Source organism: Liolophura sinensis, chromosome 6, assembly GCF_032854445.1.
Source record: "Liolophura sinensis isolate JHLJ2023 chromosome 6, CUHK_Ljap_v2, whole genome shotgun sequence".
Lineage (NCBI taxonomy): Eukaryota > Metazoa > Mollusca > Polyplacophora > Chitonida > Chitonidae > Liolophura > Liolophura sinensis.
Window position 1 is genome coordinate 26,511,689 of NC_088300.1, and position 16,340 is coordinate 26,528,028.

Below are 16,340 nucleotides of genomic sequence, written 5' to 3' on the forward strand. Positions count from 1 at the left end.
ATGCCCGAGCTCATTTATAATGACATGAAATCTGATTTTATTTCTATTTTGCCAAGGCTTTTTTCAAGAGTGATCTAATGATCTTGCAAAATGTTAATGGATTGTTGTAAATCTTCACCAAGATAGCTTTTATCTGAATTTTTATCTTTTACATTTCAATGAAAATGACACGGTAACTAGCCGAGATATGACAACCGGGTTTTCTCCTACATCCATTTCAAGTTTTAAAGGTAAAAGGGCTGATACAATGATGGCGGACGAAGTACTGTTCGAGTTTCTTCACATGGAAATCGTGGGTCATGTATATAAAGTTGCGGAAAAAAACGACCAAGTAAGTGTTCTCGGGTATCTGCCTACGGTGTCGATGATACATGATGCCATGTTAGAAAAATGAATGCACTTTTCCAAAGCACTGGGGTATTTTTTCACAAACAATACAACAACAACATGTCTACTCGGGCACTGTGGGCGATCTTGAACCATGTTGGACTGGTCAATGGTATAGCCGCAATTGCCCAGACACTTACTGAACTAACGCACGTACGATCGTCGCAGATGCTTTCAGTTTAAAACTGGAAGTTCCTTCCTCCAGATTTCGATTTAGACCGGGTCTCCTTTCATCTACTCCACACTGACACCCAGGCACTTCACTCGTGTGAGGCAGCGGCATGCAGACGACGATGTGAAAGATAACATGGGAAGATATAGGGAAATGAACATTGGAGGATATTCAGAGAAGTACAACTGGTTATAACCAGAAATTATAGTATTTAAGACAACAGAACAATGTACACACCATATAAATTGTGAATGTCAACAAAGCCTTGCTTTGGACATACGAGACGGTGAAGCAGAGTTTTGTATTAACGCCCATGTTTAGACAAGCGAGTTAGCGGGAGTAAAACGGCAATTACCCAGAAGTCCATGGTCTTGAGTAGGAAGGAAATGTCTCCCAAATCGCTCACCGGCAAAGAAAAAAAACAAAACGCTGGCCACATTGTTGTCACTTGGACAAATGAACAGGGTCAGGGTACAGATCAGGGTACAGGCAGTTCACCAAGTCAAATGATCCACTGCTATTCGTATTTATATATGTATAAATATACATATATATGTGTGCTTGGGGTATAACCACTGCTATTCATCAGCCATAGGCATATATATGAATTGTGAAGATGATTGGCCAGTCCCCTGTTCAGGTGAGCAGATGGTGACATTTCATTTATAGTGGGTTACAGTGATTACAGTGTGGAAAGTATGATTAGAGAGCAATCTTGGAGATTTTGCCAACTAGTACGATAAGCCAGGGACATTTGTATTAATATTTGTCAACCTAATAACTTAACAAGGAGAGGAAATGTGCATTTTAACTTGCATAAACAGAAAGTTGTGTATGACAATATTTATTTATTTGAATGGTGTCTTATGCAATACTTCCTCCACTCATAATCCTGACAACCATTGTCCAACTAAATCAGATAAATAAATAGTTCTTCAGGGCTTATCAGGGGTGAAAACTATTTGATCATGAAGGCTTTCTTTTTTCAGGATGATTGTGTGTCTAAGCTGGAATCTCTGGGTTACAGAGTCGGACAAAGTCTAGCAGAAAGGTGAATGATTAAACTTTAGTGTGATGACATGTACTATTATATATAAATGTGTAATACTACTGTAATAGCTACCTCAAAACTCCAACCCTTTTCATGCAACATGTTTGAGAATTCCCTTTTATAATTTGTGAAATTAGAGAATTATTGAAATCCCCATAATCACAATTTTGGGGGGGGGGCTATAATAGTGACAAACATATTGAGGCAAGTGGTTTACTACATTCAGTAATGTCATTCCCATTTCCTCCACCCATTGATATGAGTGCCATCCTATATGTGAAGTACATGTATTCTTATATAGGTTGCTAAACCCCAATCAGACAAGCTTTCTGGATGTTCTGTGTGCCCTTACCGGTGTGAACTTTTGTGTTCTCCAGATTCACAAGAGATTGTTCCCGTTTTAAAGATGAATTGGACACCATGAAGTTCATCTGCAAAGAGTTTTGGACATCAGTTTATAAGAAACAGATAGATAATCTGCGAACAAATCACCAGGTAATGAAGTGTCACAGTATAAATATAAAAAAAATAAATGATGCACTTCACCTGAAATTTGATGACATTGTGTTTGATGAATTTGCGATTTTTGCTTCAGATGTGGCATTGTCGATTGTGTTCACTGAGCTTATTTTAAGGGAAAATAAAAAAAAAGAATGTCTTCACTGTGAGCAAGAAAAAAATAGATGTCTGATTTATTGTTTAAGTTTTCATTCTTGCTTTCTTTTACAGGGTGTCTATGTTCTTCAAGACAACAAGTTTAAATTCTTGACACAGATGTCTAGTGGTAAACAATACATGGAGGAGGCACCCAAGGTGAGATGATGCTGTCTGATATACTAGTCCATCTTGTAATTAATTGTTTGTTTAATGTATACTCAGGATCATACTCCCATCTGTACAGTAAATAAACACAGCAAATAATAGTGGCTAATTGACACACTCTTTATTTCTCCTACAAATCCTTAACTGAGGTAATTATTCATGCAGTTAGAAGCTCTTTCCGATGAGGTTAGCTTTATGAATGGAGTGAGTGAGTGCTCGGGGTTTAACGTCGTACTAAACGATTTTTTAGTCATATTTTTTAGTCCACGAAGGAATCCTTAGAGGGCAATCCTTTGGACGGATTTCCACCGCTCTGTTATCTAATGCTGCTTTTTTTTCATTTTTGCTGTCAATGTCATAATAATTCTATGCATGAATTCCACTAAAAAAGTGCTTTAGAGATCGAAAAGTTTGAAGATATTGTTACTATCAAACGAGTATCTCAAATATATATCTCAGTATTGAAATACACAATGTATCGGTCAAGATGGCGATTTAATTGAATTATTTCGCCTTTCTTCGTTGGGGGAAACTTTTAAATTGCCATATATAGTCAGTTCTCACACCACCGGCTCTCAACTTGAAATACGCATCATGACTTAATGAATATTTAAGTACAGTTGTGCTATTTGAAATGTAAATGAACACATTTATTCTCTAACCAAGTTATAAACTATTAAAATTTGAATTGAATTAAAATTGATTTCTTTCGAAATAGATAGTCTTCCTGCTTCTATATCAAGCCACTTGCAGTCCCCATTTAGGAATGTCCGCTTTGTGACGTAAAGTAAAATGGTATGAATTGCCCACAGCTAAACCACCTCCTATGCATCTATCAGCTGGATTCGCCACGATATGGCTGAAATATTGCCAATGTGGTGTTAAGCCATTATCATTCATTCATCAGCTTGCTTAGGTAAGGGGAGGTAACTGTGAATGAGAAATGGGACGTTCATTATACTCACATTGACGTGACTGAACACCTTAATATAATAATAAGTAAAGAAACTAGGACAACATTCATTTTGACATCATTTCTCCTGATGACAACTTAATTAAAGCTGAAAAGTTGTCATAATGAATTTCTTGAAAGTTACTTAGTTTGCCTATTTGTTATGGTTTGCTAAAATCATTAAAATAATCCTAAGAGCAGATCGAAGCGCAGTCAGATCTAGACATAAGTACCATTGTTGTCCATTCTGAGGTCAGAATTTAACAATTTGGTTATGCTAGGATAAAGGTGGTAATCTGTAGACACTCTTGGCCAATGGCTAAAAAATACTACTTTTCTCTCCACATATTGCTGTTAGTTGAAATCCACAAAATAGTGGAGACTTTCCCGAAATCTCCCATTGGCTCCCAAAGAAGACCTGAAAGCCGATGTACACGTTTGGACATCATAAGGGCCTGTCGTGGTTTTACTCTGGTCCCTTCAGTTTCCTACACCAATAAACATGTTAGGTGAACATTGCTACAGTAATGTTAGCAGGCATTGAGTAAAAGGATAAATGTGTTAGAAACTGATGCCATTGAATGAGTGTTTAGTGTTAAAGTCATACTTAACAATTTTTGAGTCATATGACAAGGAGGAGTATTATCATTTAACTTCACATATGATCATTGCAGAGGTGTTTTGTTGCTGTTGGAGTCTTTTTACACTTTTTTTATTTCCCTTACTGGTTTCAGTATCTAGCTCTGCCTTGCGGCATGATCAGAGGTGCTTTGTCAAACTTAGGGATTAATTGTTTGGTGACAGCTGAAGTCTCAGCCATGCCAGCCTGTGAGTTCATACATTTTGTTTACTTTCTTCTCTTGATTTTTGCACCTGACAAGCACTCACTCTCAACTATGTACAGTGATAAGAAATTCTTAGAACCATGAGCAGAAGTGAACAATATCATCGCTGTGAAATATAAGTGAAATATTCTTGAGTACAGCATAAAACACCAAATATCAAATAAATATGTATGTGGTTCAGTTACAACCTAAAGCACTCTTAGTTCATGACACAAAGATTTACCCGTCAGTTGAAACAAAGCATAAAATTAAACTGTCACTGTGGTACTATTTTACATGGACACTGTTTATTCATTGTATTGTTCATGAAACTTTTACTGAACTTTGCAGATTCCAAAACTGTTCACACATTTTGAGGTATTTGTTAAGATTCTGCTAAGCATTCCTGTTTAATTCTTGTCAGTAAATTCAAAAACTTTGATTTGCTCAGTGCACATTGCTTTTCCTCTTCATCTGTATTTACAAAGTCGCTGTATTTCTGTTTGCAGGTAAATTTCAGATACAGATTCAGAGACAATAACTGAGCATGTAAGCAGGAAATACAGTGCAATATGAAAAGGATGTAGATGATGCTGTTATTACAAATGATTTTTATTTTTTTTCTACACTGGACACAAGCTGAGCAGTATATATGTTGGTCAGTGATGTCATCCACTGACAAAAAAACATTTTTAAATGGCTGTTACCTACATGTAATTGTTTTCTGCCCCCCACCCCCAACTTTATAATAATTGATAATGCTGTTCATCAAAACTTCCAGCCTGCAATGTTAGCATGTTGGAAATTTCACAGTCAACTGGACTAAATGATTGTTTTATCTGGTCTTACTGTAACATTCAGAGTATTCGGCCCTGCATGCACTAGACAGTTTAAGCATGTAAGAAAAAACATGTTATAATTGAAGCAAAGTAATATAGAGTAGCAAATGCAAGGGTGACTATAAATAGTCATTGTGGGGGCACTTGGTCAGCAAGTTTTGATTATGTTAAGTAGACATAAAGAAAATAAATTCTGACGTTTAACATGAACTACAGGTACTTCATGTAACTTGCAGCAAGGTGCATTACAGACGGTGACTGACAGCAAAGTATGGTACAGTCCACTAGCAATGTTCTCTTCAAAAGATTTAAACAGTCATTGTGTCACAATATGTTTTATCTATTGCCTATGGTTCTCACATAATACATATATACACTCAGCAGACTTTTCTCTGCTTGGGGTTCCTATTAAACAGAACACATCTGGGATTAAATGACTTGACAGTTTATTAGGTTGAGGAAAATAAGAGAACAAGAAGCTGTTTATACATTCTTACCATTGATCATGAAAAGTAAACATTATTCAGGTACTATAGTGTGATTCATCCCATATTAAAATTTCTTTTCTTATTTTTGTTCTACAATGTTCAGAATATAGAAAATTGCATTCAGTTATTGCCACCAAAAGTGTATTTCCTCTGTTGTATATAATCAAATGTAATTGTTTTTTTGTAAATAAATTTGTATATTATCATTTTACATATATTTAAAATAAATGTGTGACATGTGACATAACTTCTTGTTCATTGTTCTCAATCAGTGGTGTCCATGTAATATAGATACATGTGATCTGATTTCTATCTTAGACCATTGCTTAGCTGTCAAGAGAATAACAGCTTTGCTGACAATGAAAGTGCAAGCAGTGGTTGTCTAGGGGCCCTTTTGTTTCAGAATCCAGAGCATGTCAGAACAGTCATACGAAAACTTACAAGCAGTCTCACTTTAAATGTGGCAAACTAGACGCCTTGTGATGAATTAGAGGTGTGACAGCGCTGTTTGTGTCGCGTTTCCAGTCGGCATAGACAGAACATGTTCTGTACAGGTCCCCTCCCTACTTGATGATGTTGATTGCTGCTCTAGCTGTCCAGGATGTCTAGAACCAGTAAACAAACGTGCCCCTCATGTCTAGACTGTGAACGGATTGGTTTTTCACGCCTGATGCCTTCCATATGCTAATTCCATGAGGTAGAACTGACAGCACTGGGACAGCCAACTCTCAAGGTAGATAATAAGTATGACAGAAAAAATGCCACAGGCAACATAAAACCCCAATGAAACAATCAAAGCTGTGGAAATAAACTCATCAAACATGTGTAAGAATTCTGCTGTGTATCAATAATCTGTTTAGAACAGTATTTAGTCACAAACATTTCAGAGAAAGTGAAACACAGGTTAGAATTTTTACATGTAATTTGAGCTGAGCAATATTACTGTGTAATAAGTGTACATTGGGTAAAAAAAAAAAAAAAAAAAAAAAATAGCAGTAAGTCCAAAGGACAAGCCTCGTCTTCTTTAAGGGCTCATGGGTTCAACATATCACAATCTTCACATAGCAGAGCTACAAGTACCCTGGTGCAGTAACTTTCTGAGGGAGTGAGTGTTTGGGGTTTAACGTCATACTTATAGTCTAGTCCCTTCGGAGAGGTGCGGTAAGTCGTCTCAGTGAAGCAGCACTGTACGACATTAAACCCCAAGCACTCACTCACTCGGAGAGGTGCCTATATTCACCTGTCTGTAAAATTGCTCATACTAGCTACCAAACTTGTCTTTAGTCAGTGACACATAACAAGACAAGCTCTACACACTGATATGTTTGAAGTTTATATTCTTACCAGGAAATTGAAGTTAGAGCACTTTTTCTAATTCATAATGTTAAAGTCCATAAGCTCGCATTCGAGGGCAAGCACCAATTGCCTCGGGTGACGTCATAATTATTAAAAAAAAACAGTGGAATGCTGGGCATAGGGTGTTCAACATGTTTTGAAGGAGGTAAAGATGCAGATATGGATATTAGGAAATTAAATTGATCTAGTTATCCGCAGAAACTGTAGTGTAGGCTGTGTTATTGCATGAAATTGCTCAAACTGCTTGTTGGTGCAGTGATTGTGAAACAAATTACAAACTGTCCAGCATGCAACTTGCTTTTGAATAATTATGATGTCACCCAAGGCAATGAGTTCTTGGTGTCAAAACTAAGCCTATGGACATTAACTTCATGAATTTGAAAAAGTATTATAACTGCATTCTCTTTGTAATAACATGGACCCCCAACATATCCATGTGTAAAGCTTGGGTTGTTACGTGAGACTGACTAAAGGCAATTTTGGTAGCCTGTATGACTGATTTTACAGACGGCTGAATTTAGCCAATTCTCTAAAAGAAATAGATGATAACAGTGTTTCAGTCACATGACAACAAAGGTGCCCTGAGAATGTATGTAATGTGCCTCCTTGTTGCAGGACAGATTTCCACCGCTCTTTTATCTAGCGCTGCTTCACTGAGACAACTTACCCAAGGCAAGTAAGCCACCCGGCTCAAGCCACTATACTGATACGAGTCAACCAGTTGTTGCACTATGCTGAGTGCCAAGCGAGGAAGTTACACCTTCCTCTTTTTTAAGATCTTTGTTGTGACCCGACCTAGGTGTGATCTTGGATCTGCCGATCCCCAAGCAGACACTCAACCAACTGTGCTATCAGGGCCAGTGCAGTAACTTTCTGTTCAAATATGGTTGGTGTAACAAGTGAACTACTGTAACTGTCAGGTTATAACATGAGTAAATTCGTTTTAAAAGAAGTTGATGTCTTGCACTAGGTCCCTTATAAAACACCAGTAACAAAAAAAAAAAAATGCCAAACACCCTTTTAACTTAGCACATTAGCAACTGTTTTATCTCAAGATAATTGATGGTAACAAGTGGAAATTAAACATGTTCCAAACCTGTCATTGTATCAGTGATATGAAAAACTGTTACTGTTATAATTCTGTAGTTCTTTACTGTTATTTTTCATGGCTTCTGAAGTGTTTCTGACAAAGCCTTCACACGTTGACGCAAAGTCTCTTTCTGTTTTTTCAGCGATTCCTCCAAACACTTGGCTTCTTGTAAGATACTTTCCAATCTTGTAGGACAAAGTTCTTCAAACTTTTCACTCTCTTCTAAACGTTTAAGCCACCTCAATGGCATCAGCTCACATTCTTTTAACAATTCATTGAACACTTCTGCTATCGGTCGCCGGGGACCGGTGCGCTCACTTTTTCCCTCAGTGCACAGTGGAAGGTCGAGCTGCAGTCGGCCACTCCCTGTCACAGTTCCATTCGCACTTTTATCCGCATCACTTTTTTCATTGGGCGTATGAAGCGATTCCAGCTTACTTTCCTCACTATTTGAGCCTGATCCAGTAATTTCGTACTTGTCGTTGTCGTCTAGTTTCGGCTTTTTAAACACCGTCGACGATTCTGGTTCACAAAAGCTGTGCTTGGATTCAAGGGAGTCGGAGTTTTTGACACTTACGGCACCCACTTGTTCCGAAAGCTCTGTTGATCCCGCGTCAGCAGAATCCTTGAAATTCACTTGATCGCTGCCGCCGTCACTTTCACTGCGATCACCAGTCACAAACAAGTCACTTGACAGAGCTGAATCTACCCCCGAGTCATTCATTATCTGTTACCAACCAAGCTACAACAAATTAATCAGTCAGTCTTTCATGAAAATGTCGTCTGCTGTACACAGAAACGCCACCTGGATATTTTCGCGACTTACCTCCCCTGTGATCGAAGTTGGAGGAAGGTGAAAGTGTGTACGACCCGAAATCGTATCCGGTGGATTCGGGGATCCTACGCACTTAAATCTTTATTTTAAGTGTAGACTGTCGGTATTATAGTTATTCTTCGTATACTGTGCATGGACAAGCACTTTCGTCCACGTTGACGGTAAAATATAGCGACATATCGCTTGTTTCAATAAAATTTCGAGGAAAAAGAGTCAGAAAGATTTCTTCTATTAATGTTTCATCCACTGTTGCTCTTAATTAGGATGTGTGCTATCAGTTTCTTCACTCACCATGTAAATATTTCGTACCCCCCCCCCCTCTCCCTCAAACAACCATGATAACTAATAATGTTTAAAATCTTTCAAAAAGAAAACCGAAAAATCAGGCGTATTATGAAAATCATACTTGAAAAGGGGGAAATTATTTGATATCGCATACGCAGATAAACCCTCACACTAGAAGACACTGTGATGTGTGTAATACACGTACTTTCGAAGACAAACATGTGTACGCTACAGCTAAACCTGTATAAACACTGTTGTATTGATTTGATTTAATAAGGAATTTACTACACTAAACATGGTTAGAATAAATATGGGCGTAAATTTCTACAGCGCGTGTAAAGTAGACCAATGATAAACAAAAACATTTGGATGTTGACATCACCTCTGGAACTGTCAGTATGTCTATTTACACGTCGCCTGGTAACGAGTGTGACGTCACAGACTGCACATCGGCAGTGCTCACGTTCCAATGCCTTATACTTGAGATGGTAATTGTAAGGATAATGAACATAGTAAGTCCTCAAACTGTCCATCGAGTACTGAAAACATAGTTTATGTATGAGTTATTATAACAAGATATATTCTGCGGGATTTGGTATTTAAGTAAATTGTGAGACTAAGACTGGTTGTATGAAATTTCTTACCAGTGTCACAAGCACAACAACAACACGTTTGTATCTCGTGGCCCATATATAGTAGGCGTACATCGGTACGTACATGTAAGTTGGACTGCCTGCTTGGAAGTTGGAGTTTTAGATAGCAATGGATATTCACAGTAAGTACCTTTCGGATAGTGCTTGTGTATTTAAAAATTACGTAGGCCTACAATGTATATATATATATATATATATATATATATATATATATATATATATATATATATATTTTTTTTTTTTTATTTTTTTATTTTATTGAGTATTTTGGGGAATAATAATACTTGTGCTTTAAAAATTAGCAACCAGTTGGAGTCACACTGGTTGTAGCTTACATTGGCTTCAGTGTGTGTTGCATTTTTGTTTTGTAAATCGATACTTACATAAATATCAAGTAGCAGGCATTCAAGATTTTAAAGTGATGTCATGTACATGCTTTTGATAATTTTTATTTACAGGAATTTAGGAAGAGTACTGGCTGTAAACAGAAGGCCTTAACATAGATCAAGGATCGCACTGCCAACAACATCATGGGATGTGCATCATCAACAGCTGCTGTTTCCCCAGCTCCTGTTAATAATAATCCACCGAAGAATGGGGGAAACAATAACCATACCATTAAACAATGTTCTCCACTGAAAGAGTCTAAGGTTACACCAATCGAATCCAAGAATACCTCATCACTGCCTGGCCAAACCAGATTTGACCCAGGTACAGTCTTCAAATGATAGCTTTAGTTTGTAATTAGACTCGTTTCTTTTTAATACCTGCAGATTGTACAGTTTAGCAGTGAATGGCACTTGCTCTTCAGTCACTGTGACACCTGTGGTGCAGTTTCGAACCCTGCCTTGGACAGAGAATTTTTACATTCCCTATCTCAGTCAATACAGGCCTTTGGTGACAAACTAACAAGCAGTCAACCATGCTATTTTCACTAAAAATCATTTGTTGCAGACCACTTGTTTTCCACTGATATGGTATGCACATGCATGTGTGACATGTGGGAAACTTTGTCATCAGAAACTTACCAAAGCTTTATAATTCACGCCAGCATGCCAATTTCCCTTAAACATGAAACTGACCGCAAAATAAAAAAATAAAGAAATATAGTCAGACACCTCAAGATACCTCTGATGTTTTGTAGGATAGTGTCATTGTGGTAAATATAGAGATTTACTGTTTGTAATGATCTGTATAAATTTTAGTAGTGATTCATATGAGCTGCGACATCCCATAACTCATACTCGCTACTGGTAAAATGGTATGGTCATTACAAGAATTTACCATAATTACTCTGTTTATCACACAGCTGTCACAAGGGACACCTATTTATTGATCACATTCACAGTCAGTGTATTTTTTGTGTGTGTATGTTGTGGACTGGAAGTCTCTAAATATGAAGAACCAAAATGTTGAATTATAGCTTGAACAGAATGTAAAATGTAACTCAAGCATCTTTCAAGTGAAAAGCATTTAGTAAAAATTTTGACACATTTTGTACATGTATTTCAAGTTATTAGCGTTTCTGAAAAAAAAAAAATGTGACTTCTTATTTATTGATAATTAAATTACATTTTAGGTCCAAAAGGTGGTATAGCATTTGATGTATCTTTAGATGGAAACAAAGTCAACAGTCTAATATTAAAGCATCCTCCAAAGAAATTACAGGTAAGTAACTTGTGGAAAGGGTTAGTGCCAAACCTGTAGATAATATAATGTTGTAATCTGGGATATATCAGCACTTGACCATTATATCCTAAAAATTCTGCTGTTGTTTGCATTCCAACTTTTCTCTTGCTTTCTAAGCAGATTGAGACCTTTATGCTTTGTGTTACAAATTTTTCAAGATTGGTTGATTAAATCAACTTTCTATCTTTTTCAAAATTTCCATTTTATGCATTTTCAGTAATGTTCTCATAATCTATCAGAAATCTAACAATACATTGAAGTTCAGTTGCAAGAGCGTTTTTCAAATATGTTGCTTTTCCAATTTGCAGAGACTGGAGCCTTTGAACCACCCAAAGCTGTCAGCTGACATGTTACTGGAGAAACAGAAAATAGCAGAAGAAAAACGACAGCATGTATGTTTTGTAAAAAAGTGATCTAAAAGTTATAACTGAATTTTTTCCTCTTCAGTGCATGTCATTCAGTGAAAACTTTTATTGATATAGATGTGCACATTTCTACATGAAATTGTCTTAAAAGAATAAGGAAAATCCAGGCTGTTCATCAGTGATATTTCTTTATACTGATGGGAAAATCTTTCTTCTTGACACATCGCCATGATAAGACTTAAATATTTCTGACTCGCCAATCAAGCCATTATAATCATTCATTCATCCCTTCTTACTGAAACCTTACAGGAGCTGCAGAAAAAACGTGAAGTCTCACAGAAAGGTTCTCGAAGGAGGAGGGACTTGTTGAGAGCTAGAGAATTTGAACGAGAACAGACTAGTCAGCAAGTATGTATCCTAGCTGAAACAGCATTGATTTTTGTTCATGACAAAAGATAGATTAAATGTATCATAGTTATTATAATTCGCCTCCTTTCATAGCCGAATTTTCTGTCTCACTGTATCCCTTAAACCTGTCACTTATGGCATCCCATTCATCACTAATGATACCCAATATCTGCTCCCAAGTAGCTAAAAATGCTCATATTCTGGAAAAAAACAGTCAAACAAACATTTGGAAATTCTTTTATCTATTTGCACATTTCACATTAGACACGTAAATTGTACTCATAGCAGCCATCCCCCAGACAGCCACTTTCTCAATATTTTGAACATAAATTTTGGCACTACTATGGCGTTGATCTTTTCTCTGCATCTTTTCCATATATATAAGGATTTTTTTTTTTTTTTTTTTTAATTTTTTTGGTAGCACTTAGTTGTGTCTAGAGTTATTAAGTGAACAAAACTAAATGATGGAACTGCAGTCATGATACCATGCATGGTAAATCTTGAAATGTGATTTAAATTAAAGTGCTCTATTATTGGTAGGTATTACTGGTATTTTGTTATATTTCTTGCTTTATGTTTAGATTGAAGACAGTTTGAAAACAGCTGATGAGATGAGAGCAGCGAAGCAAAAGGAGATCATTGAAAAGCAGAAAAAACGTGAAGAACGAGCAAAGCGAGTGAGACAAAGAGTAAGTTAATTATTGTTTTCCACACGTGTACACTTATTACAGTAGATATGCATGTTAAGCACAGTCTCCTTGGAATATTAAGTAATAGTTGCAATAGTGACAAAAAGAAATTACATATTGAATCTCAAGCTTGTCAACAAAAATGACAAAGTAATATGTTATAAATAAAAGGTTAATAGAATTGTCACTGATTGGCTGCTGTGAGAGTTAGGCAAATCCTGGTTTTGCTTAGACTAGGATGAATATTTGGTGTGGCACATTTATTTAAACATGACAGAGTCACAGGGTTTAACCCAGGAAACCCAATCTCCACTGTCAGCCAATCGGCATCAAGTCTGTATCCCTGTAAACTCTAGGAGTAAACAGTCTATCTATATCAATGAAATTCAGGTTTCCAGAAGATTTTTAGCACTTGTAGGCAACAGGTATTAAGTTTGTAAGTGTAATCAGACAAAGAAAGATAATTCTCTCACCCACATATATCACTGACTTTGTATACTATTGAAATAATCGAAATACATGTATATCAGTGATCAGTATGGATTTGTTTTGTTTTAAGTGTTGTTTTGTTTTAAGTGTTAGTAAGTGTCAGGTCATTTAGATGGTTATATATTCCTGTATTACTTAGGCAAAGCAGATGAATGAAGCAGCTGAGTGTGATATCCCCGAGTTAGAGAAGGATGAGACATTCAATGCAGAGGACGGTTGGTATTACATCTATTTCCAGGGCAAAATCTCTGTCTGCTCCAGTGGCCAATGTTTAGCCCTGCTCCCAGTGGTCGTTTTCCCAGTTTGCAGCCACAAATACCCCAAATGCAGACTGATTTCCCAAAACTTACGATTTCAGATATGCACACACCTCTTTTTTATTGTATGAACAGTTGAGGTAAAGTACGATATGAGAAGTGCAGGTTTGTGGGTTTGATTTTGGTTAAATTAAATATTTTATGCAGGCACAAGTTTTTATTAAGTGCATGTTACCTGGTTAAGTGTCAGTTAACTGTAAAGTACACATCACTTACATATCACAGCTCCCAGATACACCTTTTCCCCAAAACATGCGGTTTTGCATTAAAATTTTCCCAGTCATGAGCTCACAGACCCTTTCCCCAAATCTGTTGATTATGCTCGGATTTCTAAACATCAGTCAGATCTTCTGATAGGTCAGAGTCCAGGGCATTACAAAATCCATCAGCACATCATGAGAGTTGCGTACATATAAAAGCATGTTTTAGAATTTTTAACAAGACTCGGTTGTCATTGCTGTATAAATTCACAGCTTCTCCAAGAGCATCATAACAATGAGCTGCCACACAAATTTCTTGTATTTTAAGTGATCATTCTTTCATATACCTGTAATACTTTACGCTGGCTGAGGTGTAGTTTCAAATTGAAAGCTGGAGAGAAATAAGGCTCATATATTTGCGATCACAGAGTCCGGTACCCACACCCTCCTTCTCCTGCCCACCCTCCCACTCCTGCCCACCCTCAACATCATTACATGCTTTTCATAATGCTTGTGTCTCAGCCAGATGATTCATATCTAAGGGGATGAAAAAATGAATTGTGGTGCAATACCAAGTACAAGTATCTATGCCACGGCATTGTTGATTATCACAATGGGGACCTGTCAAACGCCCGGCCGCAAGACCTAGACGTCGGTTTACTAACATAAAATGTTCCTTTCCCAGCTCATCATGATGACGTCACATTAATTTATGTTACAATAGAAACTGATACATTGTAATGGTGTAGACGTTATGCTGCAATCCATTCCTGACATAGCATTGGCTCAAGGTCCTGCTTCACACTAGCGCCACCTCACGGGATTAAAAAATGTGCCACCTCCCCGTTAATCTATGTATAATCTACAGATAGATGTACAGTCAATCCTCTGTGTTTTTAGGGATTGTTGATGAGATTAAATCACATAAAACTTCACCTGACTTTTCACCAAATAATCACCTGCATGTGCTACATTTCATACAACAGGGGAAAATTTTCTTGAAATACTGTAATAGGTGATTTACTGTAAGTCTGAATTTTCTCACAAACAGTAGTTTAGTGGTTTTAATCAAACTGTATAGTTCTTGTAGTAAATGTTTCTTCTGCTGTGTTCACAGATGAGGACTGGAATGATGATTCCAACTATGACCATGGCTACTATTCAGGGGAGAAAACCCATTTAAGTGGGAGGAGCCCAACCAAGAGAGTCAATGTTAACTCTGACAAAAGACTGCGCAACATCACCAGTGCCAGCACTGTAGACAGCGTGGATAATGCTTTTCTCAATCATCCCCGCTTGGACTCAAGGCAGGCAGTTGTGGAGGACGATTTCTTTGATACGTGACCGTCTCTTCAACAGATATATTTGTAGGTAGATGTTTCCGGTTTCCGCCTTCAGCAAGTGCCTTAGTCATGGGAACCCAAGCCAGTTACAGTCAGCTGCATGTACATAATATATTTCCCTGGAAACGCACATCGTGACACAGAGGAATGGCTGGAATCTGCAGTTATCCAGCTTCTGAATTCACACTGACAGTGAACAAGTTCAAGCCCCTTCCCTAATGATGTACAGTAGTCAATCAGATTATAATTCAAGCACACTGTCTTGTGAATGAGCGAGATGTTTTTGAAGTTACAATTTTTCGATCTTCAATAAGCAATCAACCATGCATTTGGCCCTAAATTAACTCGTGATAAATTGTTTCCCACTGTCTTTTATAGGGTGGAGTAAACATTATTTTGTGGTATACCTGGGTGGTACAAGTAGCACTGATTATCTGTTCTAGATGTATATCATATACATGTACAAACCTCACAGTATGCATTTTTTTAGAAACAGGGTTTGTTAAATTTGTCTGAGGTACTTTTAGAAATAAGACAATGACATTATACAAGATTTATACCACACTGTGATATTTATGTATCAGTTTATTACGGATATATGTGATAAGAAGTGTTTCACAAAAGTTCATGTTTTAAGTCCTGTATTCACATTATTTCGTTTCTGTGTTCTGTGAATCTCTCTCTCAAGACAACTGAATGTTTCTGTTGGTGTGGAATTCCTGTTTGTTAATAATCATCTAATATTACAGTACAGATTTGTAAAAATGTATTATTGGATCCCTGCTATGGGTGTGAATCATTTTATCATGATGATATTTTGAAGTGAAGACATAGAAAGATGTATTATTTTGGCAATATAATGTTTTCGTAGATGATGAATATATTGTCTGGGTACTAGTAGCCCGGAACTTGACAGGTGTGAATGTATTGTTTTTACATGGCATCTTTTGATACTGAGTATTACTGTTTTTTTGTTGTTGTTGTTGTTATGTACAACTCTTGAAAGGAAGGCAACACTTAATACGTGTTGCATTTTTACCTGATATTTCATACTTAACCTTTAATGTACTGGTAATGTGAAATCCT

The 16,340-nt window shown here is 37.0% G+C and overlaps 2 protein-coding genes across 3 annotated transcripts; both read left to right on the forward strand.

Moving 5' to 3' along the window:
• Positions 1–249: 249 nt before the first annotated feature.
• On the forward strand, positions 250–5,239 carry LOC135468740 (trafficking protein particle complex subunit 6b-like). Its single transcript, XM_064747145.1, has 6 exons — positions 250–331; positions 1,549–1,610; positions 1,988–2,105; positions 2,340–2,423; positions 4,119–4,212; positions 4,718–5,239. The coding sequence occupies exons 1-6, from the start codon at positions 251–253 to the stop codon at positions 4,747–4,749; spliced, it is 471 nt and encodes a 156-aa protein (XP_064603215.1). The 5' UTR covers position 250; the 3' UTR covers positions 4,750–5,239.
• Positions 5,240–9,559: 4,320 nt separating this feature from the next.
• Positions 9,560–15,573, forward strand: LOC135469163 (factor associated with metabolism and energy-like). Of its 2 annotated transcripts, none has more exons than XM_064747706.1 (8): positions 9,560–9,613; positions 10,213–10,465; positions 11,334–11,422; positions 11,752–11,835; positions 12,118–12,216; positions 12,798–12,905; positions 13,534–13,609; positions 15,029–15,573. In XM_064747706.1, the coding sequence occupies exons 2-8, from the start codon at positions 10,285–10,287 to the stop codon at positions 15,253–15,255; spliced, it is 864 nt and encodes a 287-aa protein (XP_064603776.1). In that variant the 5' UTR covers positions 9,560–9,613; positions 10,213–10,284; the 3' UTR covers positions 15,256–15,573. The 2 variants fall into 2 exon arrangements, with proteins under 2 accessions (XP_064603776.1, XP_064603775.1); XM_064747705.1 differs by lacking the exon at positions 9,560–9,613 and adding an exon at positions 9,641–9,876.
• The last annotated feature ends 767 nt before the right edge of the window (positions 15,574–16,340 follow it).